The sequence below is a fragment of the Haliotis rufescens genome, unplaced genomic scaffold (genome assembly GCF_023055435.1).
Source record: "Haliotis rufescens isolate VD_foot unplaced genomic scaffold, xgHalRufe1.0.p SCAF_5, whole genome shotgun sequence".
In the NCBI taxonomy this organism is placed as follows: domain Eukaryota; kingdom Metazoa; phylum Mollusca; class Gastropoda; order Lepetellida; family Haliotidae; genus Haliotis; species Haliotis rufescens.
Genome location: NW_025964223.1, coordinates 28,001,672 through 28,020,745, shown reverse-complemented (window position 1 = coordinate 28,020,745; position 19,074 = coordinate 28,001,672). Strand labels below are relative to the sequence as shown.

The following is a 19,074-nucleotide window of genomic DNA, read 5'->3' as shown; positions in this document are numbered from 1 at the left end:
AGTTTTCTTTGACATTATTTGAATGAGGTCGAATTACCCCTGAAGGTTGTCAACTTTTGTTGAAATAAACTTCCTGTGTTGTGAAAATGTAAACCTCTTATACCCTTATAAATTTTAACATACCCATCAATTATGCCGACGTCATCCTTCAATGCCTTCTTAATGGTAGCCTGACGTTAATGTCGTATTATGAGCGCGGCATTTACTTCGTCCCCGTTTACTTGAACCAGGAGTGAAGTCGTAGAGTGTGGTAGATAATGAATAAATGATAGTCGCTATCTATTGAAAGATTGTATATGTTTAGAATAAACTAAACCGCCGGGAACCGGGTTAGAATAAATTTGACGAGGCTCAGCGGTGACCTTCTGCCAGAACCTGCACCACGTGTAGCTGACACACAAGGTTGTGCATGTTCCCTCCCTCCTGCCAGAACCTGCACCACGTGTAGCTGACACACAAGGATGTGCATGTTCCCTCTCTCCTGCCAGAACCTGCACCAGGTGTAACTGACACACAAGGATGTGCATGTTCCCTCTCTCCTGTCAGAACCTGCACCATGTTTAGCTGACACACAAGGATGTGCATGTTCCCTCTCTCCTGCCAGAACCTGCACCACGTGTAGCTGACACACAAGGATGTGCATGTTCCTTCTCTCCTGTCAGAACCTGCACCAGGTGTAACTGACACACAAGGATGTGCATGTTCCTTCTCTCTTGTCAGAACCTGCACCATGTTTAGCTGACACACAAGGATGTGCATGTTCCCTCTCTCCTGCAAGAACCTGCACCACGTGTAGCTGACACACAAGGATGTGCATGTTCCTTCTCTCCTGTCAGAACCTGCACCATGTGTAGCTGACACACAAGGATGTGCATGTTCCTTCTCTCTTGTCAGAACCTGCACCATGTTTAGCTGACACACAAGGATGTGCATGTTCCCTCTCTCCTGTCGGTACCTGCACCAAGTGTAGCTGACACACAAGGGTGTGCATGTTCCCTCTCTCCTGCCAGAACCTGCACCAGGTGTAACTGACACACAAGGATGTGCATGTTCCTTCTCTCTTGTCAGAACCTGCACCATGTTTAGCTGACACACAAGGATGTGCATGTTCCCTCTCTCCTGCCAGAACCTGCACCACGTGTAGCTGACACACAAGGATGTGCATGTTCCTTCTCTCCTGTCAGAACCTGCACCATGTGTAGCTGACACACAAGGTTGTGCATGTTCCCTCTCTCCTGCCAGAACCTGCACCAGGTGTAACTGACATACAAGGTTGTGCATGTTCCCTCTCTCCTGTCAGAACCTGCACCATGTGTAGCTGACACACAAGGATGTGCATGTTCCCTCTCTCCTGCCAGACCCTGCATCATGTGTAGCTGACACACAAGGTTGTGCATGTTCCCTCTCTCCTGCCATACCCTGCATAATGTGTAGCTGACATACAAGGGTGTGCATGTTCCCTCTCTCCTGCCAGAACCTGCACCATGTGTAACTGACATACAAGGGTGTGCATGTTCCCTCTCTCCTGCCAGAACCTGCACCATGTGTAACTGACATACAAGGGTGTGCATGTTCCCTCTCTACTGCCAGACCCTGCATCATGTGTAGCTGACACACAAGGTTGTGCATGTTCCGAACGGTCACCATCAGCTGAACCAAGAACGACAGGTAACATGTCGACACTGGCAGTCTGGTCCACCGTCAATTAGCAAACCCCGAATGATAGGAAATGCTGTTGCTCAAAACCCATTGATAATACCAGTGGTACGTTCACAGACACCCAGGTCTCTATAAAACAGGGAACCCTACGCAACCGTTAGCCGGTAGGAAGCCAGCTCACGTCAGCACGTCTATGTTTCATTGTTTTATTCAGAAAACAAATATATCATTCTACATACTGTATGTGTTCCAATACACGTAGATATATTTGCAATAATCCTACGATGGGAATGGACATTTTACGCTAAGTATGGAATGATGACAATGAATAAGTTCTGAGTTTCTCAACAGTTACGTCCCCTATATTTTTAGATAATGTATTTATGCACTACTGGAGGTGGGTCCGACTTTTGCCTGATGATTGAAGGAAGGAAAATAAGTGCGATTTAGCTTTTACCTATGCAACACTCTAATCATACATTTACTCACATACGCAACTAAACGTTCTGTTTGTCCCAATCACATATGTCGTAAAGGTGTATCATACTCTTATCTTGCAAATGTAAAGGACACAAATAGGTCACATATTTAGGGAAATAAATATGGCATCTCATGAGGAATGATTAGAAACAGTTGCTATGTTGGTCACATTTATTTATTCATGGTTAAATGTACCTATACGCGATGTAATAGCGGAAAATGTCTCCAGAAGACTGTTAGCATAATTTTTCAAATGCATCGCCGTGCTACGCAAACGACTGATGGGAAATAATAATCACGGAGAGTACATGACCAGATAAACAGGTGATTATTGTTTGATGAGTTCATAGTAGGCGGATGGGATGAAATAGCAATAATCATCTGTTTATTGGCTTCATGCCCCATTGGCTTCTAGCTATGTGTTTTCTGTCCATCGTGTTGTGATAGCATCATCCTTGTTGTCACACCTACCTATGTTATCCCACTCATGTATGCCCTTGTTGTTACTGTTAATCCTCTACAGTTAATCCTCCATTTGCTATATATATTCTGCACTATGTCCCTCATTCAGTCTTGCTTGACAACGGTATAAGGATCTATACCGAAACGTCGCTTTTTTACAGTATTAAAGAAGTTGTTATCCATAAAATTGTGTCTATCTTGTGATCCGCCAACTTCTAAGTAATGCCTATCAAACAAGCAATACATGACCGTAGCGCACAAATGGCAAACAGCAGTCAGGGAGGTTTAAGCTTCCATCGATTTGTTAGTAACGATGTCAACACATAAGTCGGTGTGATTTCAATGTTCTTGAATTTGCATATAAGCAACCCAACAGATAGCTCCAAGACCGGCAGATGATTCGGAGGCTCACAGTCTTACCGGTTCACAAGATCAACAAAGATGAACACCGTGTTTAGGGCATGGCGTCATAGCACCAGGTTGTTGCGTCACTAACGGCAATGTTCACGATGAAACAAAGTCACTGCAAAGTTACATATGTCGGAGTCCCAGATACAAGCGATATTTCATTACATAGAATGCCCGATATGGTGGTGACTGGCGTTACCAATAGTTTTTAATATAAACATCATGTATATATTATCTGGAAATACAGTGGTGTTGATTTCTGTAAGGTCTTTTGAATATTTCGATATTTTATATAAGATTACAGAAATATTGTGTTGACTTCAAAGGACTAATGCTCAATAAGTTTCCATACCTTTAAGGCAGCATATTTTCTGCAGAATATGATGAGGCACACACCCATAATGATAGAAACTATACCGAAGATAGAACCCAGACCGATCGTAGCACTCCTATATCTGTCTGAAAAACAATTATATAGAATTTAAGATTCATAAAAGAAATCGAATATAAACGTCCGTAATAATGTGTGTTTCTTTTAGTATTAAACGCTTATGCTATAGTTTGTAACACGACGAAATCTCACATTCTCGTAACAATCACTGAATCCGTTTGACAAACCGATTGAAATATGCATGCGAGCAAGAATATGATGGATCATGTCCAAAATAAATTAATTATATGTAGTTCACAGTTCAAGGTATGATGGCTTTATTGTCAAAGAATCCGGACAGTCCTTGCTCGGACCGGTATCCTTACACGCGAAATACCCTCTCTTCATCTTTTACAATGAGCAAATTGTCTGACTCACTTGATTGTGACAAGACAGGATCCTCAGTGACACCAGCAGGTCTGTTCGAGTGATTTGGGTTATCTGCACATTTATCTACAGTTGGTGGGGCAGATGCTGCGTCATTTCCACACGTCATTGTAACAGTTGCAACATTTGTTTCAGCTGAAATGATTAAAGAAAATATCATATATTTATATCATTCAATGCAGTCATACGTTTTCCTAGATTGGAGTTATTGCGATATAAAATACAGTTGAATATACAATCATAATGGAGCGCTATATCAGAAAGGAAAGGATCTGTCTATTCCATATACGTATACTTGCCTCAGAATTGATATATTTGCTAGTTCGAATATTTAATTTATTAGTATTAAGTATTCATACTTTTACAAAAGTATCGTATATCTGAAACTTGTAATCATGACATATTAATTGTTAATACAACTGCGAGTGCTTGGTATATAATGTACATGTTTAACAAGATTCTGCCCAATAGAAAGTCAGTCACTTGAACCAGGGACCATAAACCGATATCGGAATATGGTCTCTGCTTGAACTAACACGCTTGACACGAAGTGTTACGATGCAGTCACCATATGTCATTAGAAAATACCCCACATTCATTAAAATTCAAAACATTACCAATTAGTTTCGGATAAACTCCGCAATATTGTTGACTGCGTATCAATTGAGAACGTCACAATCCACGCCTTCTTTAATTTGGGGTCGCAATGTGGCTGAAGTAATTCCGATGCGACGTTACATTTTAACTCACTTACTCATTCACATGTATTACAATGCGTCGCCCCGCACTTTGTTCTAACAACGGACCCTTGATATTTCGATGCAGTACTGTAACTCATGAACTGTCCGTTACATGGAACATTACTGTCTTGTTTTAATGCCATCATGCAGATACATCACATCGGCCTTTCCTCCCACCTCAAGCTGACATGACATGAAGTAATGTTCAAAAGCGGCATTGAACTAAACTCACTCACTTAGTTGCATCACGAAAGGCACAACAATAAAACATGCATACCATTTATATCGAACCAATAGCGTCCATTATTGCCACTGTTGTTATTCAAGAAGCTGATCACCAGAGAATGGGTTTTACTGGTCAAGGCCTCGGTTATCTTAAAGTTGTCTCCGTTGTTGCTAGTGCAGTCTACCTGTTGTTCCTCATTTCCCTCTTTGATGTTGAGACGCTGCTGACAAATTCCACTGCTGTCAATGTAAAGATCCACATGTATTGCTGTAATGACGAGAGGCGTGTCGCAGGGGGCGACAATGGAGCAGCTTATCTCAGTGCCAGCTGGGATACCACTAGGATAATCCTTGCTTTTGACATACACGGCCGTGCCTGAGACACTAGCATCTTCCACTCCCTCCAAAGTCAGAGATCCTACAAAAGTGACATGATTTTATATTTGATATCGGATCAATGTGGGAGAAGAGATTGGCACGTGTATACGATACCGATACACGCAGAAAACGCATACTCAACTTTAACTCGAAATAAAAAAAGATGAGTGTTGGGGTTTTAACTACGCTAGAAAATAATCTTAAACTTAAGATTCCAATCCAAAAGTGTAAACGTCAACCGTCTTTTATTCGCCAATGAGAGACAGATTTAGTAAACCCAAACACCAATTCAGTACAACGCTTGTGTTCGTGGGTTTCACCAAAGTGGTAAACGTCTGAGACCTGCATCACTTCGGGCATTTCTCCCACATTAAGCTGACACGCCGTAATATAACTGAAATACTGTCCAAAGCGGCGTTAAGTCCAACTCACTTACTAACTCTTGTCACACCGCAAGAGTACACAATATGAAAGTACTTGGCTGACGTAGCTATAAGTATATATTTGCTACGAAATACTACATCAGTCTGAATGGTTAGTTGTTAATTATCATTACGAACACGTTTTTGAACAAAATAAGTTAGAGCCTAAGGCGATAGATACTCTCATACTTTCTTAAAAGTCTTGGAAAAAAAAATCATTCTGCAAGCTGTCGAAAAAAAGTAGAAATTGTCTGCCACAAAAATTACATAATTTGTCTTTTAGAACAAAATGTTTGGGCTCACAGTTTGAATTAAAAAAACAAATCTGGTTTTGCAACTCTTGCAACAGAACATAATGGTTTGGTTTACGTGGCTACATGTATATATTTGATACGAAATACTATATCCAGTTAGTTGGTCGGTTGTGAATATTATGAAGGCTTTTTGAACATTACGGTAGAGGATCGAGCTTTGGCTGGTACATACTTGGTATACAGTAGTACTCCATCATCATGTAGTTGGATCTCAAGAGGTAGCCAACATCGTTGCAACCCTGGGTCAGTTGTGTGGCCACCTTCATATTACACGTGTAAACCCCCGTGCAATCCTCATAGAAGGACATTTCTGAAGCCAGATACAACAGTTTACAGTCTCTGGTGTTGTAGGTACAGCATTTCTCTTCATCTCTGTCTGCGTCTGTGGCAACTTCGGGACACCCGGTGTCTGCCTTCTTAACCATAGCATAAACACCAGACGCAGCAATAATACTCGCACAAGCAGGGGTAAGGAAATCCCCATGTGTGTTTCCATGGCAACCCGTGCTGACTTGAACTGGAGCCGATAATTCTGCTGGAATGAAGTAAACTGTTTTTAGATCAATCATTTATACATATGATTAAGATCATCAAAAATTCAAACGGCCAGACAATGTGTTCGATGGCATTTATATGAATCATAAGAATTTATATTCTTTGGGGATATAAACGCTATGCGTTATTCAGTTGATGAAACTAAAAGGAGATTAAACAAAAACAAATAAAACATATTAACTTGATATGTGTACACTTACCAGTTTTAGCTGAAATGTGCGGTAGAAATGATATTAAAAGCCATAGTGCATATTGACACATTAAAATATGCATTGTTACATGTTGTGTTATGTTACGCTAAATTAATGTACCCAATACCCAACACTTCCTGATTGAACACAGCCAATGAGTTGACCAGACACGGTCGTTTTCTACGAAATATCACAGCCAACAGCCCTTACCAAGAATTGAATGAATTTGCTCTTTTGCCATGCGATCCATGAACCGGGGACAAAACAGAAGCCTTAATCCGTACCAGAACATTGAAACAACGAACAAAAGGCTACATGTAACTAATACAATATTAATAGTGCCCAAATAGAATTGTCTCTGTGACGTCAAATCACAGCGGATATGTGTGAACACGCATACAGAAATTTCTTAACCCCTAAGTGTAGGCCGTCAAAAGCTGTGGTGTGATGGAATAACATTGGGCCACCTTTATTCCTGATGTCCGGGTTTAAATAATGACATGCTGATTTTAGAACATTTGGAAAATTTTCTTAATGTTCTTAGTCGTGTATTATTGATAAGTACGTTCATCTTATACATATTGATTCGATTGTAATAAATCTGCTTGAAAGCAATTTTCTTTCGTCTTCTAAAGATGGACAGGTACAAAAAATAATGGAATTCATCTCTAATGTCAGATAGTTAACAAAGTAGACACATTTGTCGGTTAAAGCTATTTTCTCCATATCCCAGTTTCTAAAGGTAAGTTATGGCTACAAGTTCTAAACTTAAGTAAGACTCGCCAAACGTTTTCCTGCATTACGTTCAAGCAATCTTCAAAATTTCGACCAGTAATGTAATTTATTTTTTCATGGACTAAATGGAAGCCAGGGGTTAAATTAGCACTGATTGGTAAAACGCAATGGACAAATTGAAGTCCATTCCATCTTACTACTTTTGTTGTTTTGACATGCACATGCATATGCTCTCTACATCCTAGCATTCATTTACCTGATGAAGATGAGGTGAGGTGAAATGGGGTTTGTGCGTGTTTGGCTGCTTGTGCTAGTCCGGACTAATGACTATTTTACAATACTATCCCACTGAGATACCATGCAAAATACCCCACTCACACACGGTATACTGACTCCGAACCGACCAGGCCTTGTTGAAGCCCCTTCATGTCGAGCGACAGACAAGGCAACAACAAGTACTATCTTTTAACGTCTTTTTGTATGACAAGGCCGGGGATCGAACTCCAGACCTTCCTCTCTCTGGACGGACGCATATACTCCGAAACACTTTGTTCCTATTAAAACAGAAGTTCACATCCTTAAATTCTCTCCTGTGTGTATCACTTCTAAATACCATTCAAAGACTTGTATTGATTTAAGGCTGATAAATAATTCTAAGTTGATTTTATACTAGGCCGTATTCCGTCAGCACATAGTTTCTCTCCATATATCATACCCTTGAAGACATACCCATCCCTGGCATATACGCTACACTTGAACATAAGTAATGTTCTAAGAAGCGAACACAAATTATAATACCTCAGTGGCAGATGTGCGAAATGAACTGTGAGACTACAATTACAGATTTCTTTGACATTATTTGAATGAGGTCGAATTACCCCTGTAGGTTGCTTTTGTTGAAAGAAACTTCCTGTGTGGTGAAAATGTAAACTTCTAATACCCTTATAATTTATATCATCCCATCAATTATGCCGAGGTCATCCTTCAATGCCTTCTAAATGGTAGCCTGACGTTAATGTCGTATTATGAGCGCGGCATTTACTTCGTCCCAGTTTACTTGAACCAGGGGTGAAGTCGTAGAGTGTGGTAGATCATGAATAAACGAGACTTGCTATCCATTGAAAGATTAGGATAAGCATGTACCGCAGGGACCCGGGTTAGAATAGATCCCACTTTATTTCTGCCTGTAAGAGGCGATAAAATTTGACGGGGCTCAGTGACGTGGTTGATCACATGACATTACCCCCTAAGCGTGGTGTGGCTCCATGATTAACCACTGAACTGACTGGTCCAGATTTGACCTTTTACAGAATATGATGATATAACTGGAATTTTGCAAACTACAGCGTAACAACATGATCATAAATTCAGGCCCTGAGTACGGATAGCCTGCCTGTTCTGGTTGTAGTAGCTTCATTCTCATCTCGCTGGCGTGATAGGCACTCATTTGGACGCGGGGATTACAGTTAAAACTTTTAACTAAAACTATCCCAACATCCTTTATCTATGCAATGGCGTCACCGACACTAACATATCAGCACAATATACAGTGACAATCATGTGCCACTGTAGGTGCAGTTAAATATTTTACGCTACATGCAGGAAAACGGATTATCATGTGGATAATAACACTACTGATGCTTGATGTCTTGTAACCAGATTGAAGTATTATTTAAATGAACATTATGTTGATTGTAAACTTTTACCGTGTCTTAATTTCTGCATGTTATATGCACTCATTTTTACACAATACTGAGTGAGTGAGTATGGTTTTACGCCGCTTTTAGCAATATTCCAGCAATATCACGGCGGGGGACACCAGAAATGGGCTTCACACATTGTACCCATGTCGGGAATCAAACCCGGGTCTTCGGCGTGACGAGCGAACGCTTTAACCACTAGGCTACCCGACCGCCCCTACACAATACTGCATATTTAAATATGTGTTCATTTTCTAAATGGCAGTCCTACCCTTATTTCATTAAATAATCTACAAACATCCGGCCATCGGACGTGCATGTCTTAACAACCCGTCTCGGACGGTCGGGCAAGCGGGTATTTAAACGCTGGTTATACATTATCGAATAACATTCTTGGGGTTTATTCCGAGTGTTAAAGGTGAAATGTTTTTTTTGTATTGAGCGTTTTCGTGTCAAAAGTACATATTGAGTGTAGCACATAGAGTTCGAAACGGTTAATAATCGTCATCCTCGAAAAGATTTAGCACTTCCCGAAACTATTCAACATTACGATTGCTAATTGTACATTATGAAGAGTTCTCACTGAAATTGTAAAAGCTGTAATGATATATAAAGTAGACATGTATGCAGGAACGAACACCCATAGTAGATAAATACGTGTGTTTAAAATAATAACAGCGTGAGGACTCCACGAGTTCCAGCAGGCATTCAAACGTCTCACTTATATTCTGCCAGAACCTGCATCAAGTCCAGCTGACACACAAGGATGTGCATGTTCCTTCTCTCCTGCCAGAACCTGCACCACGTGCAGCTGACACACAAGGATGTGCATGTTCCTTCTCTCCTGCCAGAACCTGCACCAGGTGTAGCTGACACACAAGGATGTGCATGTTCCTTCTCTCCTGCCAGAACCTGCACCACGTGTAGCTCATACACACGGGTGTTCATGTTCCCTCTCTCCTGTCAGAACCTGCACTATGTGCAGCTGACACATACGGGTGGGCATGTTCCCTCTCTCCTGTCAGAACCTGCATCATGTCCAGCTGACACACAAGGATGTGCATGTTCCTTCTCTCCTGTCAGAACCTGCATCATGTGTAGCTGACACACAAGGATGTGCATGTTCCTTCTCTCCTGTCAGAACCTGCACCATGTGTAGCTGACACACAAGGATGTGCATGTTCCTTCTCTCCTGCCAGAACCTGCACCATGTGTAGCTGACACACAAGGTTGTGCATGTTCCTTCTCTCCTGTCAGAACCTGCACCATGTGTAGCTGACACACAAGGATGTGCATGTTCCTTCTCTCCTGCCAGAACCTGCACCACGTGTAGCTCATACACACGGGTGTTCATGTTCCCTCTCTCCTGTCAGAACCTGCACTATGTGCAGCTGACACATACGGGTGTGCATGTTCCCTCTCTCCTGTCAGAACCTGCACTATGTGTAGCTGAAACATACGGGTGTGCATGTTCCTTCTCTCCTGCAAGAACCTGCACCATGTGTAGCTGACACACAAGGATGTGCATGTTCCTTCTCTCCTGCCAGAACCTGCACCACATGTAGCTGACACACAAGGATGTGCATGTTCCCTCTCTCCTGCCAGAACCTTCACCAGGTGTAGCTGACACACAAGGTTGTGCATGTTCCCTCTCTCCTGTCAGAACCTTCACCAGGTGTAGCTGACACACAAGGATGTGCATGTTCCCTCTCTCCTGTCAGAACCTGCACCATGTGTAGCTGACACACAAGGATGTGCATGTTCCCTCTCTCCTGTCAGAACCTGCACCATGTGTAGCTGACACACAAGGATGTGCATGTTCCCTCTCTCCTGTCAGAACCTGCACCATGTGTAGCTGACACACAAGGATGTGCATGTTCCCTCTCTCCTGTCGGTACCTGCACCAGGTGTAGCTGACACACAAGGATGTGCATGTTCCCTCTCTCCTGTCAGAACCTGCACCAGGTGTAGCTGACACACAAGGATGTGCATGTTCCCTCTCTCCTGTCAGAACCTGCACCATGTGTAGCTGACACACAAGGGTGTGCATGTTCCTTCTCTCCTGCCAGAACCTGCACCACATGTAGCTGACACACAAGGATGTGCATGTTCCCTCTCTCCTGCCAGAACCTTCACCAGGTGTAGCTGACACACAAGGTTGTGCATGTTCCCTCTCTCCTGTCAGAACCTTCACCAGGTGTAGCTGACACACAAGGATGTGCATGTTCCCTCTCTTCTGTCAGAACCTGCACCATGTGTAGCTGACACACAAGGATGTGCATGTTCCCTCTCTCCTGTCAGAACCTGCACCATGTGTAGCTGACACACAAGGATGTGCATGTTCCCTCTCTCCTGTCAGAACCTGCACCATGTGTAGCTGACACACAAGGATGTGCATGTTCCCTCTCTCCTGTCGGTACCTGCACCAGGTGTAGCTGACACACAAGGATGTGCATGTTCCCTCTCTCCTGTCAGAACCTGCACCAGGTGTAGCTGACACACAAGGATGTGCATGTTCCCTCTCTCCTGTCAGAACCTGCACCAGGTGTAGCTGACACACAAGGATGTGCATGTCCCTTCTCGTCTGTCAGAACCTGCACCAGGTGTAACTGACACACAAGGATGTGCATGTCCCTTCTCGTCTGTCAGAACCTGCACCATGTGTAACTGACATATGAGGATGACGTAGAAACCTATGACCATTGACCATCGGAGGGGTTGTTTAGTTCAAGATGTATGACAACATATTGTGGTACAAAACGAGGCAGTTTCAGGCACCTAAGCAATTGCAATGGACGTCCGAACGGTCGTCATTAGCTGCACCAAGACGAAGAGGTAACATGTCGACACTGGCAGTGTGGTCAATTAGCAAAACCCGAATGATAGGAAATGCTGTTGCTCAAAACCAATTGATAATACGAGTGGTTCGTTCACAGACACCCAGGTCTCTATAAAACAGGGAACCCTACACCAGCTGATAGCCAGTAGGAAGCCAGCTCACGTCAGCACTGTCAGTCGAACCACCTGTCAGTAAGCAATGGCCTATTTTAGAAATGCAATAAGCAAGGCCGTGTTAAACAGTTATAAAGGGACAATTTTACCAAAGCTGGCGTTATCAGGTGAACAGATTAGCAACTTAAGAAAAATAGTGTTTCTTTGTTTTATTCAGAAAACAAACATATCATTCTACATACAGAATGTGTTCCAATACACGTGGACATATGTGCAATAATCCTTCGATAGGAATGGAAATTTACGCTAAGTATAAAACCAAATAGGACTCGAAATGATGACAATGAATAAGTTCTCAGTTTCTCAACAGTTACGTCCCCCATATTTTTAGATAATGTATTTAACAATTTGTGGTAGGTATTACATAAATCCATACTGCACACATTTCCCCCAGTGTATGGTTGCTTCCCTTAGAATTAGGAAGAAGCACACAATTGCTTTGATATACGGAAAAAGAAACCTAACACCCATCGAATCTCTGGCACGTACGTTTGTATCAACTGCCCTTTATATAATAGCAGTGATTTGATGTGACAGCACATTACGAACAAACAAATGGCCTGAAATAATGTTTTGTAGTTTTGAAATCGCTTTATCACATTTGAAAAGAAGATATATTTTTAACTGAGGGATTTGGTCGCAAGAAGGAAATTCAGTGACATTGATGACGAAATCAATTTCACCAATTAAAACAACCGTGCTCATCGTTAAAAGATACAAACGAAAATGCTTGAACAATAGCCGCTGGTCACATACCACTACCAGATTATCAGTTCTCTTTTCCCTCAGACAAGGCGTTCATGTCTTCTGATTATAAGCTAGGATGTTTACATCACACGACGGTCATGTGCTAGCGAGTTCAAGGAGTGAAATTTATTCCCCGAAAAAATTGTTGGGAACGTGTGGGTGTTCAGTGTTCCGCTTCGCTTCAGGAAGAGGAGGGAAACCGGTACTTGTTGGTGCTATTGAATTACCGCCATTCTTTTCTTTGGTAGCTCTACAGTTTTCCTGAAAGTCAAAGTAACACAGGGAAGATATTAGTTGCAACTAGAACCGTTAAAATATATACTAGTAGTATTATATTTATCATAAACATGAATTTACTCATACCTGAATCACGAGGCTGAAATAACTTAAATACGTACTATCAAACCCAAATTAATTTAATGTAGCCGAAGATGATCTATTGAATTTTCAAATAAATTATTAGTGTCGACTTATTATCGTTGTATCAGTTGTGTAAAAATCATAGTGTTAATGAATGTTTACACTGTCAAGGTTATAGGGTGGCAAGGCAATAGGGTGAAGACAAAGATGGCTGTTGAAGGGAATCCGTTACCTCCAGGCCACCAGAATCATCGGCACTACTGGAGGGGGGTCCGACTTTTGCCTGATGCTTGAAGGAAGGAAAATAAGTGCGATTTAACTTTTAGCTATGCAACACTCTAATCATGCATTTACTCACATACGCAACTAAACGTTCTGTTTGTACCAATCACATATGTCGTACAGTTGTATCATACTCTTATCTTGCAAATGTAAAGGACACAAATAGGTCACATATTTATGGAAATAAATATGGCATCTCATGAGGAATGATTGGAAACAGTTCCTATGTTGGTCACATTTATTTATTCATGGTTAAATGTACCTATACGCGATGTAATAGCGGAAAATGTCTCCAGAAGACTGTTAGCATAATTTTGTTAAAATGCATCGCCGTGCTACGCAAACGACTGATGGGAAATAATAACCATCACGGAGAGGTAACCGTAATACATGACCGTGGCGCACAAATGGCAAGCAACAGTCAGGGAGGTTTAAGCTTCCATCGACTTGTTAGTAACGTGAGTGAGTGAGTTAAAGTTTAACGTCACATCGGCAATATTTCAGCTATATCGTGACGATTGCTAGTAACGATGTCAACACATAAGTCGGTGTGATTTCAATGTTCTTGAATTCGCATATAAGCAACCCAACAGATAGCTCCAAGACCGGCAGATGATTCGGAGGCTCACAGTCTTAACGGTTCACAAGATCAACAAAGATGAACACCGTGTTTAGGGCATGACGTCATAGCACCAGGTTGTTGCGTCACTAACGGCAATGTTCACGATGAAACAAAGTCACTGCAAAGTTACATATGTCGGAGTCCCAGATACAAGCGATATTTCATTACATAGAATGCCCGATATGGTGGTGACTGGCGTTACCAATAGTTTTTAATATAAACATCATGTATATATTATCTGGAAATACAGTGGTGTTGATTTCTGTAAGGTCTTTTGAATATTTCTATATTTTATATAAGATTACAGAAATATTGTGTTGACTTCAAAGGACTAATGCTAAATAAGTTTCCATACCTTTAAGGCAACATATTTTCTGCAGAATATGATGAGGCACACACCCATAATGATAGAAACTATACCGAGGATAGAACCCAGACCGATCGTAGCACTCCTAAATCTGTCTGAAAAACAATTATATAGAATTTAAGATTCATAAAAGAAATCGAATATAAACGTCCGTAATAAATGTGTGTTTCCTTTAGTATGAAATGCTCATGCTATAGTTTGTAACACGACGAAATCTCACATTCTCGTAACAATCACTGAATCCGTTTGACAAACCGATTGATAGAATATGCATGCGAGCAAGAATATGATGGATCATGTCCAAAATAAATTACTTTAAAGGTAGTTCACAGTTCAAGGTATATTATTGTCAAAGAATCCGGACAGTCCTTGCTCGGACCGGTATCCTTACACGTGAAACACCCTCTCTTCATCTTTTACAATGAGCAAATTGTCTGACTTACTTGATTGTGACAAGACAGGATCCTCAGTGACACCAGCAGGTCTGTTCGAGTGATTTGGGTTATCTGCACATTTATCTACAGTTGGTGGGGCAGATGCTGCGTCATTTCCACACGTCATTGTAACAGTTGCAACATTTGTTTCAGCTGAAATGATTAAAGAAAATATCATATATTTATATCATTCAATGCAGTCATACGTTAATTTGGGGTCGCAATGTGTCTGAAATAATGCCGATGCGACGTTACATTTTAACTCACTCACTCATTCACATGTATTACAATGCGTCGCCCCGCACTTTGTTCTAACAACGGACCCTTGATATTTCGATGCAGTACTGTAACTCATGAACTGTCCGTTACATGGAACATTACTGTCTTGTTTTAATGCCATCATGCAGATACATCACATCGGCCTTTCCTCCCACCTCAAGCTGACATGACATGAAGTAATGTTCAAAAGCGGCGTTGAACTAAACTCACTCACTTAGTTGCATCACGAAAGGCACAAAAAACAACAACATGCATACCCTTTATTTCGAACCAATAGCGTCCATTATTGCCACTGTTGTTATTCAAGAAGCTGATCACCAGAGAATGGGTTTTACTGGTCAAGGCCTCGGTTATCTTAAAGTTGTCTCCGTTGTTGCTAGTGCAGTCTACCTGTTGTTCCTCATTTCCATCTTTGATGTTGAGACGCTGCTGACAAATTCCACTGCTGTCAATGTAAAGATCCACATGTATTGCTGTAATGACGAGAGGCGTGTCGCAGGAGGCGGCAATGGAGCAGCTTATCTCAGTGCCAGCTGGGATACCACTAGGATAATCCTTGCTTTTGACATACACGGCCGTGCCTGAGACACTAGCATCTTCCACTCCCTCCAAAGTCAGAGATCCTACAAAAGTGACATGATTTTATATTTGATATCGGATCAATGTGGGAGAAGAGATTGGCACGTGTATACGATACCGACACACGCAGAAAACGCATACTCAACTTTAACTCGAAATAAAAAAAGATGAGTGTTGGGTTTTTTATCTACGCTAGAAAATAATCTTAAACTTAAGATTCCAATCCAAAAGTGTAAACGTCAACCGTCTTTTATTTGCCAATGAGAGACAGATTTAGTAAACCCAAACACCGATTCAGTACAACGCTTGTGTTCGTGGGTTTCACCAAAGTGGTAAACGTCTGAGACCTGCATCACTTCGGGCATTTCTCCCGCATTAAGCTGACACGCCGTGATATAACTGAAATACTGTCCAAAGCGGCGTTAAGTCCAACTCACTCACTCACTCTTGTCACACCGCAAGAGTACACAATATGAACGTATTTGGCTGTCGTAGCTATAAGTATATATTTGCTACGAAACACTACATCTGTTTGAATGGTTACTAGTAGTTGTTAATTATCATTACGAACATGTTTTTAAACAAAATAAGTTAGAGCCTAAGGCGATAGATACTCTCATACTTTCTTAAAAGTCTTGGAAACAATAATCATTCTGCACGCTGTCGAAAAAAAGTAGAAATTGTCTGCCACAGAAATTACATAATTTGTCTTTTAGAACAAAATATTTAGGCTCACAGTTTGAATTAAAACATATCTGGTTTTGCAACTCTTGCAACAGAACATAATTGTTTGGTTTACGTGGCTACATGTATATATTTGATACGAAATACTACATCCAGTTAGTTGGTCGGTTGTGAATATTATGAAGGCTTTTTGAACATTACGGTAGAGGATCGAGCTTTGGCTGGTACATACTTGGTATACAGTAGTACTCCATCATCATGTAGTTGGATCTCAAGAGGTAGCCAACATCGTTGCAACCCTGGGTCAGTTGTGTGGCCACCTTCATGTTACACGTGTAAACCCCCGTGCAATCCTCATAGAAGGACATTTCTGAAGCCAGATACAACAGTTTACAGTCTCTGGTGTTGTAGGTACAGCATTTTTCTTCATCTCTGTCTGCGTCTGTGGCAACTTCGGGACACCCGGTGTCTGCCTTCTTAACCATAGCATAAACACCAGACGCAGCAATAATACTCTGGTTCGCACAAGCAGGGGTAATGAAATCCCCATGTGTGTTTCCATGGCAACCTGTGCTGACTTGAACTGGAGGCGATAGTTCTGCTGGAATGAAGTAAACTGTTATAGATCAATCATTTATACATATGATTAAGATCATCAAAAATTCAAACGGCCAAACAATGTGTTCGATGGCATTTATATGAATCATAAGAATTTATATTCTTTGGGGATATGAATCGACTCACCGAAATGCCATAAACGCTATGCGTTATTCAGTTGATGAAACTAAAAGGAGATTAAACAAAAACAAATAAAACATATTAACTTGATATGTGTACACTTACCAGTTTTAGCTGAAATGTGCGGTAGAAATGTCATTAAAAGCCATAGTGCATATTGACACATTAAAACATGCATTGTTACATGTCCACTCCTTCCAGGATATAGTCTCACGATGTTGTGTTATGTTATGCATCTCATGATGTTATGCGGGGCGCTGGGACAGTTGCTTTAAAAATACCTGAGCTATATACAATACCCAAAACTTCCTGATTGAACACAGCCAATGAGTTGATCAGACACGAACGTTTTCTACTCACAGTCTACAGCACCTACCGAGAATTGAATGAATTGGATCGTTTAACAAATGCGTTCCATGAACCGGGGACAAAGACGGAGCCGACAGGTGACTGTGATGAGCGTCGCTAATCGGGGAGACTCCCGGACAGATCGGGAAGTACCAGTGTGTGTGTGTGTGTGTGTGTGTGTGTGTGTGTGTGTGTGTGTGTGTGTGTGTGCGTGCGTGCGTGCATGTAAGCGTGATTGCGTGCGTGCGTGCGTTCGTGCGTGAGTGCGTGCGTGCGTGCGTGTGTGTAATGCCCCTGATTTCATCAGACACGCTATTTTCGTTCTTATTGTCGGTTGCGTAAACAGTGGACAACATCGTGGATTCATATGGTAGAACAGTGGATGTCGTGTTTAATATCTGACTCACATTTATAAAGAACTATAAAAAAACTAACTTTTGTCGAGAGGTAATGCCACAGAGCATTTTGTGGCTAAGGGAGTCGAAAAAATTGTAAAACATTGAAACAACGAACAAAAAGTTACATGTACCTTATACAATACTAATATTGCCCAAAAAGAATTGTCTCTGTGACGTCAAATCACAGCGGATATATGTGAACACGCATACAGATATTTCTTATCCCCTAAGTGTAGGCCGCCAAAAGCTGTGGTGTGATGGGCCACCTTATTCCTGTCTTCAGCAGCCCAAACTTGCCGCAACATGTACAGGTGACAATGCTTGTCGAAAGAGGCGACTTTCGGCATCTGGCTCACTGACTTCGTTGATGCATGTCATTGTATCCAAATTGCATATATCGATGCTCATGATGTCAATCACTGGATTGCCTGGTCTAGATTCGATTTATTTACAGACCGCCGCAATATATAGCAAGCATATTGCTGAGTGCGGGAGGGCGGCGTTAAACCTCAAAGGTTGGTCACATGTTAGAATTAGAGGACGTAAACGAAGAAATGAAATCATACCAACAGGATTTAAACATAGCCATTGTGGATTAAATGCATATCTGTGCATTATATCATTGATGTGAGACACTGTAATGATCATGACAGTGAAATATAACATTGGACAGTATAATATTTTGCAAAGCACGAAGTTCAGTGTTGAAGATACGACATTCTCCTTCAAAAATATTTAGGCTCGAACCTTCGTTCAATGTTCAATACTGGCAGTGTCCCCATGTTTTTCCTTGTGAATTTAAAACCATTTAGCATGTTATACGTATGTCATTGAACAAACACGTTTTACAGTGTATGCTCCAATGGTTTATGTAGAACTGGTGATAATAATGAGGATGTTCCATGTCGCCCCAAAATTTACCAGTTGGGTAACGTCAACTACATATCAGACCTACGTAAGCTGATCATGTGAATCGTATCGTAATCTAAAAACACTGTTTGCCAAGCGTAACCTAATAAACCATTCCAGCTCCAATAGTTTTAACACTGACATGCCTGAAATGTAGGGGCAGCTGAATAGTGCACGTATCAAGCTTGTGTTCCCTGGGATGGTTCAAGTTACACATAACAACGCCAGT

General features: G+C 41.4%; 2 protein-coding genes across 6 annotated transcripts; both read right to left on the bottom strand.

The window, feature by feature from the left end:
- Positions 1-351: 351 nt before the first annotated feature.
- On the bottom strand, positions 352-6,415 carry LOC124112261. The gene is made up of 3 exons (XM_046472285.2): positions 6,078-6,415; positions 4,844-5,209; positions 352-491 (listed from the first exon to the last, which is right to left on the bottom strand). Exons 1-3 carry the CDS (start codon positions 6,328-6,330, stop codon positions 352-354), a joined length of 759 nt encoding a protein of 252 aa, XP_046328241.1. The 5' UTR covers positions 6,331-6,415.
- A 5,817-nt stretch (positions 6,416-12,232) lies between these two features.
- Positions 12,233-17,603, bottom strand: LOC124112732. 5 transcript variants are annotated; one of them, XM_046472865.2, is made up of 7 exons: positions 17,296-17,595; positions 16,685-17,068; positions 15,447-15,812; positions 14,920-15,063; positions 14,465-14,571; positions 13,438-13,494; positions 12,233-13,106 (listed from the first exon to the last, which is right to left on the bottom strand). In XM_046472865.2, exons 1-7 carry the CDS (start codon positions 17,366-17,368, stop codon positions 12,972-12,974), a joined length of 1,266 nt encoding a protein of 421 aa, XP_046328821.2. In that variant the 5' UTR covers positions 17,369-17,595; the 3' UTR covers positions 12,233-12,971. The 5 variants fall into 5 exon arrangements, with proteins under 5 accessions (XP_046328821.2, XP_046328824.2, XP_046328846.2 ...); XM_046472868.2 differs by having other exon boundaries at positions 16,685-17,053; positions 17,296-17,594; XM_046472890.2 differs by having other exon boundaries at positions 16,685-16,822; positions 17,296-17,591.
- Positions 17,604-19,074: the final 1,471 nt, after the last annotated feature.